Raw genomic sequence first — 18,417 nt, forward strand, 5'->3', positions numbered from 1 at the left:
GTACATTTATAAGAACTGTAGATGTTTTCATAATATTCCAACACAAACCACAGCAATGATTCTAAGCTACTCAGTCTCTGGCATATTACATTTAATATAGTATGCTAGCATAGCATGTTAGCATATTTCCTGGCTTGATTACAAAATTAACAAACACAATTTAAAAAAAAAAAATGAAACTTATTTAAAACATAAAAAATTATATTTATAATTATACTTATTTGTGAAGTGCTGATGTACAGCACAGTAGAATATGTGCTCACTACATTATAGCTGTGACGAGCGATCAAAAAGTCAAAGGTTGAGTATCACTGATTTAATCCTTAAAAAGCATACAAGGGTACCATTTATATTTATCTAGAATAAAATATGAATGGGTTATGCAAACTGGCTTCACCTTTACCTCTTGTTATGCTCATTTAGAATCATTGCATTGTGTGCTGATATTCTAAGGGTCTGTTTGCGTATTTCAATGAGTATTGCAGGATAGCTGCCTTAAGTTCACAATTGAAAGGTATTCAAATCAAATCTCAATTTCAATAGTGGCATTGACCTTGTTAATTATCCGGTCTGCCATAATTCATCCTCTTTCTGCAGAAAGATCTCAGATAATAAGAAACTGTAATGGTGTCTATGTCAAACACCAAACAATGCACCAACTGGAAAATAATCACAGACGTAAGGAAAATCAGCATTCAAATGTGTTTACTGAAGAGATATCAGAACACCTCCAATGCAGGAAACAGCTTTACTTTCAAATAATGTAAAAAGATCTATAAGTTTCAGCAACTGCCTTTTTCAAGAGCAATAAAATCAATAAATTTAAGAATGTATAATATTGTTTTGTGTTTGATATACTACACCATATCGCTTGCTACTAATTCAAGGCCTTTTTGTAGAATGGATCACTGAATAAGTCATTGCTGCTATGTGAATACATATTTGCTAAACAGTTGACAGGGAACTTGAGCTACTAAGGGAAGTTACTAATATTTAGCTGTTTTTTCACTGTTGTTATTTCAGTAAAGTCAGTAATGTTTGAGCTTGATTGACTTTTGGGACCATATTTATAAAAGTGAAACGGACAATATTCCTAGGCAGGGAACCTGACTGCCAAAATTTGAGGCCTCTAAAGCAGCATCCGCTGGTGGAATTTCACATTACGCAATCATTTTCTTTTGTGCAGTCCCAGCCTCTTGACATCTGCCACCTCTGAGATTGAAAATAGGTTCAGAAGCAGCGGTCTAAAGGTTGCTGTTTTTTGTACTTGTGGTTGCAGGTTTGCATGAGCAAGCTTGTCATCATTTGACCTCATCTACTATGTTACTATCTTAGTAAAATTATTTAGTAGTTATTGCATTTTTTTTCAAGTTTAAAAACATGTTACATGATTAGTAGTAAATTAAATATGAAGCTAAAAATTAAATCTGAAAATATATACAGTCTTTTAATGGCTTCAATAAATCACTCTTCCTGTACATTCACATTTTATGGTTTGTAACAGTTCCAAATCGGGAATAACTTCCTTTATTTTATGATAATAAAAATATAATCAGTGTTTGTTATTACTGTCTCTAAAATAATGAATGTATAAAAAACTTTTTTTTTTAATTAGTACAACAGACCCTTTAAATATTTCCAGCAAGAGGAAGGTATTAATTACATTTTTGAATACATTCCAGTTGTGATAGATGTTCATATTTTTTCCAGAGTACAGCATTACATAAATAAACCTTTGATCAAAATACAATATATTTATTCAAGATCTCCATTGAATAAAATATTGTTTGTGACCCCTATTTGCTTTACCCTGTTTTTTCTGTTTCCCTGCTTTCTCTTTCTGGTGGACTGTCACAGCCAAAAGGGTCAATATACGGGGCAAGTATAACCTTGTTGCTTTTTTCCTTCTGTATTCTACAATTTATATTCTACATTTCCTTTCCTAATCGGTTTTCCATCTCTGAATATTATAATTTCTTTTTTTTATTGTTTTCCATTGGTTCTTTAGAACTATTAATTTCTAGGTATTCATACTCAGTTCTGAACTAGTAACTAGAATGTAATGAATATTGTTCTCATTTAATAATGCACAGCAATGAATTGTTGATTATTCTGTAACATTTGATCAGTAAGAAAACTGATTGCAAAATCATCATAAATACATTAATTTTAACTTCTATTGCAGCCATGTATATTATATATTATTATTATTTATTATTATTGGTTATTTGTAGAGCGACAACAGATTCTGAAGCGCTGAATATATATATATATATATATATATATATATATATATATATATACTGTATGTATTTGGCATTGTCTTCAGATGTATAATATTTTATATACATTATAGGTGGATCCTAATCAGAAGAATAATTATAATATCTCATTTTATCATTTTTAATGACATACATTATTTTTTTTTCTTTATTTTTTTTTTACAATATAGATTGTAATATTGGTTAAACCAGCTTAATTAATGCATACAACTTTTCAATTATTGTATTTTTTTGTGCAAAATCCATTGGAGCATATACTTTTAGCACTAGTAACCCGGTAATGTTATTTTTTTAACCTCTGGAGAGGCCTTAAACACATAATTAAAGTGCTGACCATGACCTGCAGAACACTTCTGGACCTGAGTGTATACAGATGGTAAACAAAGGTAGTTGTATGACCCAGTTGTATGAGTGCAGCTGCTGACAGGCTCATCTGCTGTATCCTCAAGATAACAGCCATTTTCTGTGGTTCCTGGGTGGTACTTTAACTTTGTGTTTAACCCATTTGTGGTGGTTAAACACATAGCATTGCAGGGTTGCTAGTGCTAAAATGTTATGCTTTGACAAATAATAGCATGTCATTTTGTACTATAATGTCTGTTTAAAGATTTTTGCCAAGAAGTCCTTAACCATATGGTATATACTTGGGTATTAAGACATCAATATATTGCAAAAACCCTTACAAATTGATGTTTCCACAAACTAAAGTTTTGTCACATAGAAAAATTCTCAAATTTTAAATCATGGTACTAAGGAAATATTTCATGTTGGAATGTTAACTGATCTGCTCATAAAGAATCATGCAGTTTAAAGACTCTATTATCATTCAATGTTTATCAATTATCTAATGGTTATATTTATTGCAGCAGTAGTCAATAGCAATACCATGTCTTTTGGATGTAGGTTTTCAATATTCTAAACATAGTTTCTGTTAATCATTCTTTTTTCTATTGTATAAAGGTAAGTGAAAAACAGAACTATTTTATTTACTTTTTGTATGATAAGTATAAATTACTCTTCTTTTTAAGTATATAGACAAGCGATTTGACATTAGCTCTTAATTTTTTCAGATTCTGAAACGCTGAAGCCTGAACACTTTGACGAAGGCGGATTCACTTTGTTAGCACCAAGGTTGATCAATTTCCTACCTCCACTTTAATTTTGACTCGTGATTTACAATTTAGTGCATTGTAATTATAAATTATTATGGACTCTTTTTAACTTGATAGATTTGTATTAAAAAGTGTCTTTTATATTTCTTTACTTAAATTATCCTCAAACTCTCAAATGATCAACTTGTTATTATTATTTTTTCCCTTCTCTACTCAATATTTAATTCAATAAGAACCTAATCCACACTAGAAATCTAAGATGAAAATGACCCATACAATTGAGGATACATTAGCTTTGGTCATTCTGAAAAGATGTATCCCAGTTTAATAAATTCTTAAAGGGACCATAAAGTAAAAATTCTGTTTTCATGATTCAGGTACAATTTAAATTAACATTCCAATTTACATTTATCAAATCTATCAATTTGTTTCGTACTCTTGATATCCATAGTTAAAAAGCATACCTAGGGAGCAGTAATGTACAACCAGGAGCTAGCTGCTGATTGGTGGCTTTTCACCTGTATCCCTTATGTCATTGGTTCACTCAGTTTGCTCTGCTAGCTCCTAGTAGTGCATTGCTGCACCTTCCCTTTCCTTTTAAAAAGAGAGAGAGCAAAACACATGTGGTATGTACAAAAACTTTATTTGAGAAACACTACAAAACCATTATCAATGAAAGAAAAAAATGTATTATAATAGCATACTACAATTTAAAGGGACGTGGAACCCAGAATTTTTCTTTCATGATTCAGATAGAGCACACAATTTTAAGCCTCTTTCAAATTTACTTCTATTTTATCAAATGTTCTTTGTTTTCCTGATATCCTTTGTTGAAAAGCATACCTAGGTAGGCTCAGGAGCTTGGAGCTAGCTGTTGATTGGTAGTTGCTCATTTATACCTCTTATCATAGGAACCAATGTGTTCGGCTAGCTACCAGTAGTGTATTGTTGCTCCTTCAATAAAGGATACCAAGAGAATTAATCAAAATTGACAACAAAAGTAAATTTGAGTGTTTTTTAAAATGTATTCTCTATCTAAATCATGAAATAACCATTTTGGGTTTCATGACCCTTTAATATCTATAAAGGTGTCAATATATCTGTACTGGAATCATTCTAGGGACATTAAGGGGGACATAAAAGTTCACAGGTTTAACAAAACCTTCTATTCTACTTCTTTTATCAAGTTTACCTCTCTCTTAGCGTTTGCGTCTTGTGCACTATATGGCAGCAATGTTTTAATAATGGAGTTGTCCACAATCCTTTATAAAAACATATCTAATGATTTTTCTACAGAAACCCCCCATTAAAGTCTATGTGATTTTTGTAGATAAATCATCGGATGTTTTTCTAAAGGATTGTGATCTGCTCCAGTGTTTGTAACAATGGGGATGCTCACAATCCTTTAGAAATTCTCATCACATAATTTATCTACAAAAATCCCCATAGACATTAATGGCTCTTTTCTGTTTAAAATTATTAGATACATTTTGTAAAGAACTTGTGATTGACACCTATAGTGCCCAAGAAACATGCACTCTCCAGAGCCTATTTCAGTATGCTGTCATGGGCAGGAGCTACATTTCAAACAAGGGGTTCCAAAAGAAAAGCTAAGTTTGATTATAGAAGTACATTTTAGTAAAGGTTTATATTCCATTTGAATCATGAACATTTAATTTTGACTTCCAAGTAAACTTAAAGGAATATGCAACCCAAAATTTTCAAATAGAGCATACAATTGTAACCACCTTTCTGATTTACCTGTATTATTAAATGTACTTCATTCTCTTAGTATCCTTTGTAAAGGAGTAGCAATGTACTACTGGGGGCTAGCTGAACACATTGGTTGTGCCAATGACAAGATGCATTATATGTACAGTCACCAATCAGCAGCTAGCTCCCAGTAGTATATTGTAAGCCTAACTAAGTATACATTCAAAGGCTACCAAAGGAACTAAGCAAATTAGATAGTAGAAATAAATTAGAAAGTTGTTTAAAATTGTATCACTTCAAATTCCCTTTCAAGTTAAAATATTTTATGTTCTTCTGCTCCACATAAAAGAGGACAGTTGTAGATGCATTTAAAGTCATATTCTTTTTGGGAAAAAATAATAAACTAAAAAGGTTTTTCCTGTGCTAAATAAAACTATATTTCTTTCATGTAATTGGCAAGAGTCCATGAGCTCGTGACGTATGGGATATACAATCCAACCAGGAGGGGCAAAGTTTCCCAAACCTCAAAATGCCTATAAATACACCCCTCACCACATCCACAATTCAGTTTTTACAAACTTTGCCTCCCTTGGGAGGTGGTGAAGTTTGTGCTTGATTTTCTTCTGTGATATGCGCTTCTCAGCATTTTGAAGCCCGATTCCTCTCAGATTACAGCGAATGTCAGAGGGATGTGAAGGGAGTATCACCTATTGAATTCTATGGTTTTCCTAGTGGGAAATCTATTTCATAGGTTCTCTGTTATCGGTCATAGAGATTCATCTCCTACCTCCCTTATTCGGATCGACGATATACTCTCATATTCCATTACCTCTACTGATAACTGTTTCAGTACTGGCTTGGCTATCTGCTATATTTGGATGGGTATCTTTCGGGAAAGTATGTTTTCATTACTTAAGACACTCTCAGCTATGATTTGACACTTTATGTATTAATGTAAAGTTCTAAATATATGTATTGTACTTATATTTGCCATGAATCAGGTTTATGTATATTTCCTTTTGCAGACTATCAGTTTCAAAATTGGGAAAAACATATTTAGGAAGTTATTTTTTCTTACCTGGGGTATAGTCTTTTCTTTGAAATGGACTGTTTTCATTTAATTTTCACGGGCAAAATTAAGCTTGCGAGGCTGCAAAATGCTGATATTTATTGCGTCATTCTTGGCGCGAGAATTTTTTGGCGCAAAGATACGTTCGGTGACGCAAATTCATCATTTCCAGCGTCTTAGTTGACGCCAGGTTTCCTTGCACAAGGTTGCATCTGCCATGACGCGAGTTGCGTCATTTTCGAATTTTGTTAGCACCAAAAAATTTCATTTTGCGTTATGCATCATACTTGGCGCCAAATAATTTATTTATTTAAACCCCACTTCCTATATGCCCATTGCCTTTTTCTATGCTCAGAGGGCTATGCTGTTTGCATTTTTTTCCCTTTCCTGAAACTGACATATAAGGAAATTGATAATGTTGATTGATTTTGCATTATATGTTGTTTTTTTCTCTTACATTTGCAAGATGTCTCAATCTGATCCTGTCTCAGAAACCACTGTTGGATTCCTGCTGCCTGATAACAGTTCTACCAAAGATAAGTGTATCTGTTGTAAGTTAGCAGAGATTATATCTCCAGCTTTGTCTGCTATTCTGCCTTCTAATAAACGTAAAAGGTCTTTTAAAACTTCTAATAAAGTTGATGAAATTTCAAATGACCGACAACATACTGAATTATCCTCCTATGAGGATCTATCTGATTCAGAAGATCCTACCTCAGATATTGACACTGGCAAATCTTCTTATCGCTTTAAGATGGAGTATATTCGTTCTTTGTTAAAAGAGGTGTTGATTACTTTGGATATTGAGGAAACTAAACTAGTAAACATTTAAATTCAGTTTATAAACCTCCTGTGGTTACTCCAGAGGTTTTTCCAGTTCCTGATGCAATTTCTGATATGATTTCAAAGGAATGGAATAGGCTTGGTTGTTCTTTTATTCCTTCTTCGAGGTTTAAAAAATTGTATCCTTTGCCAGCAGTTAGATTGGAGTTTTGGGAAAAAATCCCCAAAGTTGATGGGGCTATTTCTACTCTTGCCAAACGTACTACTATCCCTATGGAAGATAGTACTTCTTTTAAGGACTCTTTAGATAGGAAACTTGAATATTATCTAAGGAAAGCTTATTTATATTCTGGCTATCTTCTCAGGCCTGCCATTTCTATGGCTGATGTTGCAGCAGCATCAACTTTTTGGAAACAAACCCTGATTTGTCTAGCATTGTTCGCTCGCTTCAACATGCTAATCATTTTATCTGTGATACCATTTTTTTATATCATCAAAATTGATGTTAGATCTATGTCTTTAGCTATTTTATCTAGAAAAGCTTTGTGGCTCAAATATTGGGATGCTGACATGGTATCTAAGTCTAGATTACTATCTCTTTCTTTCTAAGGTAAAAAATGTGTTTGGTTCTCAGTTGGATTCGATTATTTCAACTGTCACTGGGGGAAGGGAGTTTTTTTACCTCAGGATAAGAGATCTAAGTGTAAATCTAAAGCTTCTAATTGTTTTTGTTCTTTTCGACAGAATAAGGAACAGAAAGCCAATACTTCCCCCAAAGAATCTGGTTCCAATTGGAAACCTTCTTCAAGTTGGAATAAATCCAAGCCATTTAAGAAACCAAAGCCAGCCCAAAGTCTGCATCAAGGTGCGGCCCTCATTCCAGCTCAGCTGGTGGGGGGCAGATTAAAAATTTTCCAAGCCATTTGGGCAGATTTTATCCAAAATCAATGGATTCAGAGTATTGTCTCTCAAGAGTATCGAATAGGATTCAGAGTAAGACCTCCTGTGAGAAGATTTTTTCTTTCACACGTCCCAGCAAATCCAGTGAAGGTTCAGGCTTTTCTGAAGTGTGTTTCAGATCTAGAGCTTTCAGTTGTAATCATACCAGTTCCGTTTCAGGAACAGGGTCTGGGGTTTTATTCAAATCTGTTCATTGTCCCAAAGAAAGAAAATTTATTCAGGCCAGTTCTGGATCTGAAAATTTTGAATCGTTTTGTAAGAGTGCCAACTTTCAAGATGGTGACTATAAGGACTATACTGCCTTTTGTTCAGCAAGGTCATTATATGTCCACGATAGACTTACAGGATGCATATCTTCATATTCCGATTCATCCAGACCACTATCAGTTTCAGAAATTCTCTTTTCTAGACAAGCATTACCAATTTGCTGCTCTTCCATTTGGCCTAGCAACAGCTCCAAGGATTTTTTCAAATGTTCTCTGTGCCCTACTCTCTGTAATCAGAGAACAGGGTATTGCAGTGTTTCCTTATTTGGATGATATCTTGGTACTAGCTCAGTATTTCCATTCTGCTGAATCTCACACAAATCAACTAGTGTTGTTTCTTCAAAGACATGGTTGGAGGATCAATTTACCAAAGAGTTCCTTGATTCCTCAGACAAGGGTCACCTTTTTAGGTTTACAGATAAATTCAATGTCCATGACTCTGTCTCTGATAAGAGACAAATAAAATTGGTTTCAGCTTGTCGGAACCTTCAGTCTCAATCATTCCCTTCAGTAGTTATGTGCATGGAAGTTTTAGGTCTTATGACTGCAGCTTTGGACGCAATCCCCTTTGCTCATTTTCATATGAGACCTCTCCAACTTTGTATGCTAAATCAATGGTGCAGGTATTATACAAAGATATCTCAATTAATATCCTTAAATCCCAATGTTTGACTCTCTCTGACTTGGTGGTTACATCACCATCGTGTAGTTCAAGGGGCCTCTTTTGTTCCTCCAACCTGGACTGTGATCACAACAGATGCAAGTCTTTCAGGTTGGGGAGCTGTCTGGGGATCTCTGACAGCGCAAGGGTTTTGGAAATCTCATGAGGCAAGGTTACCAATCAATATTTTAGAACGTGCTATTTTCAGGGCTCTTCAGGTTTGGCCTCTGTTGAAGAGGGAACAGTTCATTGGTTTTCAGACAGACACTATCACAACTGTGGCATATGTCAATCATCAGGGTGGGACTCACAGTCTCCTAGCTATGAAAGAAGTATCTTGGATACTTTCTTGGGCAGAATCCAGCTCTTGTCTAATTTTTGCGGTACATATCCCAGGTGTAGACAATTGGGAAGCGGATTATCTCAGCCATCAGACTTTACATCTGGGGGAGTGGTCGCTTTATCCAGATGTGTTTTTTAAGATTGTTCAGATGTGGGGTCTTCCAGAAATAGATCTGATGGCTTCACATCTAAACAAGAAACTTCCCAGGTACCTGTCCAGGTCCAGGGATCCTCACTCAGAGTCGGTGGATGCATTAGCAGTTCCTTGGTTTTACCAACCTGCTTATATCTTCCCACCTCTAGTTGTTCTTCCAAGAATGATCTCCAAGATCATCATTGAATGATTGTTTGTGTTTCTGGTAGCACCAGCATGGCCTCACAGGTTCTGGTATGTGGCTCTTGTCCGGGTGTCAAGTTGCTAACCTTGGCCATTTCCTTTAAGACCGGTCCTTTTGTCTCAAGGGCCGTTTTTTCATCAGGATCTCAAATCATTCAATTTGAAGATATGGAAATTGAATGCTTAGTGCTTAGTCATAGAGGTTTCTCTGACTCAGTCATTGATACTATGTTACAGGCTCGTTAATCTGTCTCTAGGAAGATTTATTATCGAGTTTGGAAGACTTCTATTTCATAGTGTTCTTCTCATAAATTCTCCTGGCATTCATTTAGAATTCCTAGAATTTTACAGTTTCTTCAGGATGGTTTGGATAATGGTTTGTCTGCAAGTTCCTTTAAGGGACACATCTCTGCTCTTTCTGTTTTATTTCACAGAAAGATTGCTAAGATTCCTGATATTCACTGTTTTGTACAGGCTTTGGTCCGTATCAAGCCTGTCATTAAATCAATATCTCCTCCTTGGAGTCTTATTTTGGTTTTGAAGGCTTTACAGGCTCCTCCTTTTGAGCCTATGTATTCTTTGGACATTAAACTACTTTCTTGGAAAGTGTTGTTCCTTTTAGCCATCTCTTCTGCTAGAGTTTCCAAATTATCTGCTCTTTCTTGTGAGTCTCCTTTTCTGATTTTCCATCAGGATAAGGCAGTTTTGTGGACTTCATTTAAATTTCTACCTAAGGTTGTGAATTCTAACAACATTAATAGGAAAATTGTTGTTTCCTCTTTGTGTCCTAATCCTAAGAATTCTTTGGAGAGATCCTTACACATTCTGGATGTTGTAAGAGCTTTGAAATATTATGTTGAAGCTATTAAAGATTTCAGGAAGACCTTATTTGTTGTCTTTTCTGGTTCTAGGAAAGGTCAGAAAGCTTCTGCCATTTCCTTGGCATCTTGGTTAAAGCTTTTGATTCATCAAGCTTATTTGGAGTCGGGTCAGGCCCCACCTCAGAAGCTCATTCTACTAGATCAGTCTCCACTTCATGGGCTTTTAAGAAAGAAGCTTCAGTTGATCAGATTTGCAAAGCAGCAACTTGGTCTTCTTTGCAGACATTTACTAAATTCTACCGTTTTGATGTATTTGCCTCTTCAGAAGTAGTTTTTGGTATAAAAGTTTTTTCAGGCAGCTGTTTCATTTTGATTCCTCTGCTTTTGTTTTAAGTTTGTTTCTTTTCAATTATGAGAAAAACTTATTTTTTTGGGTTGTGGATTTAATTTTTTCAGCGGAAAAATGGCTGTTATTATTTTTTATCCATCCCTCTCTAGTGACTCTTTTGTGGAGTTCCACATCTTGGGTATTACTATCCCATACGTCACTAGCTCATGGACTCATGCCAATTACATGAAAGAAAACATAATTTATGTGAGAACTTACCTGATAAATTATTTTCTTTCATATTGGCAAGAGTCCCACCCTTTTTATGGTGGTTATGATTTTTTGTAAAATACACAATTATTTCCAGTTCCTTTTTTTGATGCTTTTTACTCCTTTTTCTATCACCCCACTACTTGGCTATTCATTAAACTGAATTGTGGGTGTGGTGAGGGGTGTATTTATAGGCATTTTGAGGTTTTGGAAACTTTGCCCCTCCTGGTAGGATTGTATATCCCATACGTCACTAACTCATGGACTCTTGCCAATATGAAAGAAATTAATTTATCAGGTAAGTTCTTAGATAAATGATGTTTTTCCTTACAGACATCCTTCTTAAAATAAAATTAGTTTAATTTAAAAGTGTTCTCCCAAATACTTTTATGTGTTCAACTTCTGCACTATTATATGCATGATAGTATTTTTGAAAATAGTTTCCTTTTCTTATTCTAATTCCCAAATTTGGGTAGCCTGAGCACCTGTATACATGATTTGCAGTGTATTACATTGACATCCAACAACCATATGTGAAATTTCCCAAAAATGATGGCCTCGCTAGAGAATGTTCAAAAACTATATTCGGTACCCTCCTAAATAACCAATTGATGTGGATCAGTCTAAACCACTGGTTTTCAAACCTGCCCTCATGCCTTCCTAACAGGCCAGATTTTGAGGATATCTGAACTAATCATCTGATTAATAAACATGCACCTAGATTTAGAGTTTTGCATTAGAAGGGGTGCGTTAGCTACGTGTGTTTTTTTTTCCCCGCACCTTTTAAACAACGCTGGTATTTAGAGTTCTCTGAAGGGCTGTGTTAGGCTCCAAAAAGGGAGCGTACAGGCATATTTACCGCCACTTCAACTCTCAATACCAGCGTTGCTTACGGACGCGGCCAGCTTCAAAAACGTGCTTGTGCACGATATCCCCATAGGAAACAATGGGGCATTTTGAGCTGAAAAAAAAACAGCGTTCAGCTCCTAACGCAGCCCCATTGTTTTCTATGGGGAAACACTTCCTAAGTCTGCACCTAACACCCTAACATGAACCCTGAGTCTAAACACCCCTAACCTTACACTTATTAACCCCTAATTTGCCGCACCCGCTATCCCTGACCCCTGCATTTTATTATTAACCCCTAAACCGCCTCACTCCCGCCTCAAAAACCCTATAATAAATAGTATTAACCCCTAATCTGCCCTCCCTAACATTGCCGACACCTAACTTCAAGTATTAACCCCTAATCTACCGAACCTCGCCGCTACTCTAATAAATGTATTAACCCCTAAAGCTAAGTCTAACCCTAACACTAACACCCCCCTAAGTTAAATATAATTTAAATCTAACGAAATAAAATAAATCTTATTAAATAAATGAATCCTATTTAAAGCTAAATACTTACCTGTAAAATAAACCCTAATATAGCTACAATATAATGAATAATTATAGTGTAGCTATTTTAGCATTTATATTTATTTTACAGGCAACTTTGTATTTATTTTAACTAGGTACAATAGCTATTAAATAGTTAATAACTATTTAATAGCTACCTAGTTAAAATAATTACAAAATTACCTGTAAAATAAATCCTAACCTAAGTTACAATTAAACCTAACACTACACTATCAATAAATTAATTAACTAAACTATCTACAATTATCTACAATTAAATCAACTAAACTAAATTACAAAAAAAAAAAACACTAAATTACAAAAAATAAAAAAAGATTACAAGAATTTTAAAATAATTACACCTACTCTAAGCTCCCTAAAAAAATTACAAAGCCCCCCAAAATAAAAAAATGCCCTACCCTATCCTAAAATAAAAATTTAACAGCTTGTTTACCTTACCAGCCCTTAAAAGAGCCTTTTGCGGGGCATGCCCCAAAGAAAACAGCTCTTTTGCATTTAAATAAACATACAATACCCCCCCAACATTACAACCCACCACCCACATACCCCTAATCTAACCCAAACACCCCTTACAAAACCTAACACTAAGCCCCTGAAGATCTCCCTACCTTATCTTCACCACGCCGGGTATCACCGATCCCTCCAGAAGAGGGTCCGAAGTCTTAATCCTATCCGGCAAGAAGAGGTCCATCCGGACCGGTAGACATGTTCATCCAGGCGGCGTCTTCTATCTTCATCCATCCGGGGTGGAGCGGGACCATCTTGAAGCAGCCGACACGGATCCATCCTCTTCTTCCGTCGACTCCCGACGAATGAAGGTTCCTTTAAGTGACGTCATCCAAGATGGCGTCCCTCTAATTCCGATTGGCTGATAGGATTCTATCAGCCAATCAGAATTAAGGTAGGAAAAATCTGATTGGCTGATTGAATCAGCCAATCAGATTCAAGTTCAATCCGATTGGCTGATTGGATCAGCCAATCAGATTGAGGTCGCATTCTATTGGCTGATCGGAACAGCCAAAAGAATGCAAGCTCAATCTGATTGGCTGATTGGATCAGCCAATCGGATTGAACTTGAATCTGATTAGGGGTACATAGGGATAATGTAGGTTGCGGCGGTGTGCGTTCGGCAGATTAGGGGTTAAAAAATTTTATTATAGTGGCGGCGATGTGGAGGGACCTCGGTTTAGGGGTACATAGGTAGTTTAAGGGTGTTAGTGTACTTTAGAGCACAGTAGTTAAGAGCTTTATGAACCAGCGTTAGCCCATAAAGCTCTTAACTCCTGAATTTTTTCTGCGGCTGGAGTTTTGTCGTTAGAGTTCTAACGCTTACTTCAGCCAAGACTCTAAATACCAGTGTTAGAAAGATCCCATTGAAAAGATAGGATACGCAATTGATGTAAGGAGATCTGCGGTATGGAAAAGTCGCAGCTGGAAAGTGAGCGTTAGACCCTTTCCTGACTGACTCTAAATACCAGCGGGCGGCCAAAACCAGCATTAGGACCCCCTAACGCTGGTTTGGACAGCTAACGCAGAACTCTAAATCTAGGCGATGGTTATTTTACCTGCTCTCATGCAAGGTAATCTTGAAAACCTGGCCTGTTAAGGAGTACTAAGGACAGAAAACCAATTTGTCAAAATTTTTATCAAACCAGTGGCCATAAAGATAATTTTTTTTCCTGTTTTCTTTGTTTCATTTTGTCTTTATCAGGTGACAGAAATATGCTACTATAGACTGCAAGTGCTATATCTTTGACACTTATGCATAAATATTGGTGCTAGTTATTCTAATAGTTGTTGATGTTGCTTTTACAGAGAATACTGTTCTGACCTTAAGATGTCTGGCAATAACACCGAGTTCCTTTTAAGATTCAATGAATTCATAGACAGGAAAACACCAAATAATCCTTCATGTAAGTATATATTGATTTATCCTAAAAACAAATCCACATAAGGTACCTAATTGAAACACACAATATATACATGATGTCAATAATATTGTAAAATAAATTAAAATGTCATAATTCAGATAGAACATAGGGTTTAAAATAACATTCCAATTTACTTATAATATCAAATTTGTTCTTTTGATATCATTTGTTGAAGAGGATACTAAGGTGGGTTCACGAGCAGCAATGCACTGCGAGGAGCTAGCTGGTGACTAGAGACTGCACATATATGATACTTGTCATTGGGTCAGCTAGGTTCAGTAGTTGCTCCTGAGCCTACCTAGATTTACTCTTCAACAAAGGATATTAAGACAATAAAACACATTTGATAATATAAATAAATTGGAAAGTTGTTTTAAATACCCTGCTCTATCTGAATCATGAAATTATAATTTTGACTTTACCATCTCTTTAACAGAAGACTTCACTTGAGTCATTGAGAATTTTAATTTAGTTTTTTGTTATTATTATGATTTTTCTTTTTAAACATATTTATTTACACAGGTTACACAGGGCTGAACATTCTATGACATATATAATGTATAAATAAAGATTTTTTTTCTGTTGAGGAGGCAGAGAGATATAAGCATTACACTCAAAAGACGGCTTACAAGCAAAAGTTAATAGCTAGCTACAAATTAAGGGCCACATCACAAGTGGAGCAGTATTTAACATTCCCACTTGTGCGCTAACTCCGCTAGAAGTAAGGTCAGGTAGCGCTCGTATTACAAGTTGAAAGTAAATCCTTTCACTCATGCACTTACCCGATGCACACAAAAAGCTGACCTTTAACATATTTTTCATAAAAGTCAATATGCGATCAGGTTGGTCCAAAAATGTTGGGGGAAAAACACCCTACTAGTGGGCAAACCCTGAACGCATATTTTTAAGTGTGCTAACCAAACATAAAAATATTATTATTTCACATTCCAATGTTCTTAACAAAGCAGAATATTCTATTTATTCATAAATACATATTTCTACATATATATGATGATATTTTGGTACAATAGATATCTATACCTACATATGTAGATGATTATATATAGGTATAGATATGAAAACAATATGTATTACAGATATATATAGGAACATTTATTTATATAAACATAGAACATATTCTGCTATGTACAGTAAATACACAGGTAAACACTTTATTAATATGAATATTGCATAAATCTTTTCATCTGCTAACTGCAAAGAGCTTCAATGCACTGTATATGTCTATATATGTGTACATATGTATTTATGTGTGTATATATGTCTGTATATATATATACATATAAATACATAAATATATATGTACAAAAAAAAAGGTGCAGGAATTGGGGGGGAGGGGAGAAGTTATATTGTTTGGTTAATAAGCTCCCTTGTTTGTAATGATGTACAGGGGGTCTGACTATTTATTTGTCCATCATCTCCTGTCCAATCCTGCTATAGTGTTACCAATGACTGATGTTAGGAACAGCCGGTCATGCACTAAATGCTGTATTTTAGTCATACAGGAGTTATATGTTCTTTTAACATTGAAAAATAGGTTCTTTTAATGGTTCAAATCCTTTATGTAAGATTTTTGTAAATATTTGCAATATTTGTCTGAACCGAATGCCTGCATGGAGAAAATTCTGCTAAACTGAGCGTTTTAAAAAATCTTAAACTAATATTCTAGACTTAACACATTTTTTGCCGTGCACGTCTACTATTAAAAATATATTGCTATTAGTATTATTCTCTTAAAGGGGCAGTCAAGTGAAAATTAAACTTTCATGATTCAGATAGTGCACACAATTTTGAACAAATTTCCAATTCACTTCCATTATCTAATGTGCTCTATCATTTTATATGCACACTTTTTGAGGCACTAACTTCTACTGAGCATGTGTAAGATTCACAGGACATATGTATATGCATTTTGTGATTGGCTGATAGCTGTCACACGATGCAATAGTAAGTAAATGGTAACCAACTGACATTTGTCAGAAAAAAACCCATCTAATACTCATCTGAAATTTAAACTGTGATATTGCATTGTCTGTTTATTATATATTTATTGATTATGCTATTCTAGTGTGTTTAGTGGTCCTTTAAACATACATACAGTCATAACAATAACATTTAATTTTGAATAAGTGATGTTAGTATTCACATAATATCTTTTTTTTATCTTATCATATTTGTAGATACAAACAGATGCACATATTAGACATGTAAATTTAATTTCTGCGTATGATAAAATTAACAAATTGTCACTGTTTTGCAATGATCTGAAATATGCTAAACAAATAGTCCCTTTAATGAGTTGACAAATGAAGGAGTGAATGCAACATTTTTGTTTATAATTTAATGAGGTTTAAAGTTGTTAAAGGCAGGATTGACTTTTCTGATGGTAGTCCAGCAGGAATTGTTCTTTTCAGTTGATTGATACCTGTGTCAGCCAATAAGTATGAGTTGCTGCTGGCTTGTATCACTAGCACTAACTACCAATTTAAGTTTAAATGGCTGCCCAGCTGCTCCTCTGGGGCGCGATCCGATATCGATCGCAGTTTGCGGCGCAAGCGAGGAGACCGGCGTCGCCCGCAGTTTCAGCTCGCAACTCGAGCCATCCCATATAAGTCGCCGTCAGATGCTAACGTGCCGTAAGTCTCACAAACCAGCGATGTCCAGAAATCTGCGTAAGTACAAATTTCTGGCGTCGCCAGTGACTTGCGGCACGTTAGAAACTGCCGGCGCCTATAAAACCTGACTAAAGTCTAAAACACCCGCACTGTCTAACACGCCTCCCTAACATAGCCCGACACGTCTAACCCTCTATCCGCTATCCCCCCTCACTATCCTAACAATAAAAAAGCTATTAACCCCTAAACCGCCGCTCCTTTACCCCGCCGCAACCTAATAAAGTTATTAACCCCTAAACCGCCGCTCCCGTACCCCGCCGCCAGCTATATTATATCTATAACCCCCTAAAGTGAGCCCCTAACACCGCCGCCATCTATATTAAAATTATTAACCCCTAATGTAAGCCCCTTACACCGCCGCCATCTCTATTAAAATGATTTCTACCTACCCTGCCGCCAGCTATATTATCTATATTAACCCTAAGTATATTATAGTTAATATAGTTATTACATTATATATATTAACTATATTAACCCTAATTATATTAGGGTTAATATAGTTACTATAGTATTTATATTAACTATATTAACTCTATCTAACCCTAACACCCCTAACTATATTTATATTAAATTAATCTAATTAATTTATAAACTAAAATATTCCTATTTAAATCTAAATACTTACCTATAAAATAAACCCTAAGATAGCTACAATATAATTAATAATTACATTGTAGCTATGTTAGGGTTAATATTTATTTTACAGGTAAATAGTTAATTATTTTAACTAGGTATAATAGCTATTAAATAGTTATTAACTATTTAATATCTACCTAGTTATCGGAACAGCCAATAGAATGCGAGCTCAATCTGATTGGCTGATTGGATCAGCCAATCGGATTGAACTTGATCAGCCAATCAGATTTTTTTAACTTAATTCCGATTGGCTGATAGAATCCTATCAGCCAATCGGAATTCGGCGGACGCCATCTTGGATGACGTCATTTAAAGGTACCTCATTCCAAGTTTAGCAGTCGGCCGGGATGGATGCTCCGCGGCGGCGGAGCGAAGAAAGAAGATTGAAGATGCCGCCGGAAGAATGAAGACTTTGCTGCCGCTTGGAGGAAGACGTCGCCGGAGGAAGAATTCTTCTTTGCCGCTTGGAGGACGACATCGCCCGGATCGGATCAGGAGTTCGGCCCGGTGTGGTGAAGACAAGGTAGGGAGATCTTCAGGGGGGTAGTGTTAGGATTTATTAAGGGGGGTTTGGGTGGGTTTAGAATAGGGGTATGTGGGTGGTGGGTTGTAATGGGGGGGGGGGGGATTGTATTTATTGAATGCAAAAGAGCTGAATTCTTTGGGGCATGCCCCACAAAAGGCCCTTTTAAGGGCTGGTAAGGTAAAGAGCTTTGAAATTTGTTTAATTTAGAATAGGGCAGGGAATTTTTGTTATTTTGGGGGTTTATTATTTTATTAGGGGGCTTAGAATA

The 18,417-nt window shown here is 35.5% G+C and overlaps 1 protein-coding gene across 4 annotated transcripts in view; it reads left to right on the forward strand.

Annotated features, from left to right (window-relative positions):
- CACNA2D1 (calcium voltage-gated channel auxiliary subunit alpha2delta 1) overlaps window positions 1–18,417 on the forward strand; it is a 1,258,723-nt gene that overhangs the window by 1,124,647 nt on the left and 115,659 nt on the right. For 2 of the 4 annotated variants that reach the window (XM_053716513.1, XM_053716515.1), the window contains 3 exons: window positions 1,858–1,878; window positions 3,353–3,413; window positions 14,179–14,276. In XM_053716513.1, the coding sequence (XP_053572488.1) occupies window positions 1,858–1,878; window positions 3,353–3,413; window positions 14,179–14,276 (180 nt within the window). The remainder of the gene's footprint in view (window positions 1–1,857; window positions 1,879–3,352; window positions 3,414–14,178; window positions 14,277–18,417) is intronic. The other 2 variants (XM_053716514.1, XM_053716516.1) reach the window with 1 other exon arrangement.

The sequence above is a fragment of the Bombina bombina genome, chromosome 6, assembly GCF_027579735.1.
Source record: "Bombina bombina isolate aBomBom1 chromosome 6, aBomBom1.pri, whole genome shotgun sequence".
NCBI lineage: Eukaryota > Metazoa > Chordata > Amphibia > Anura > Bombinatoridae > Bombina > Bombina bombina.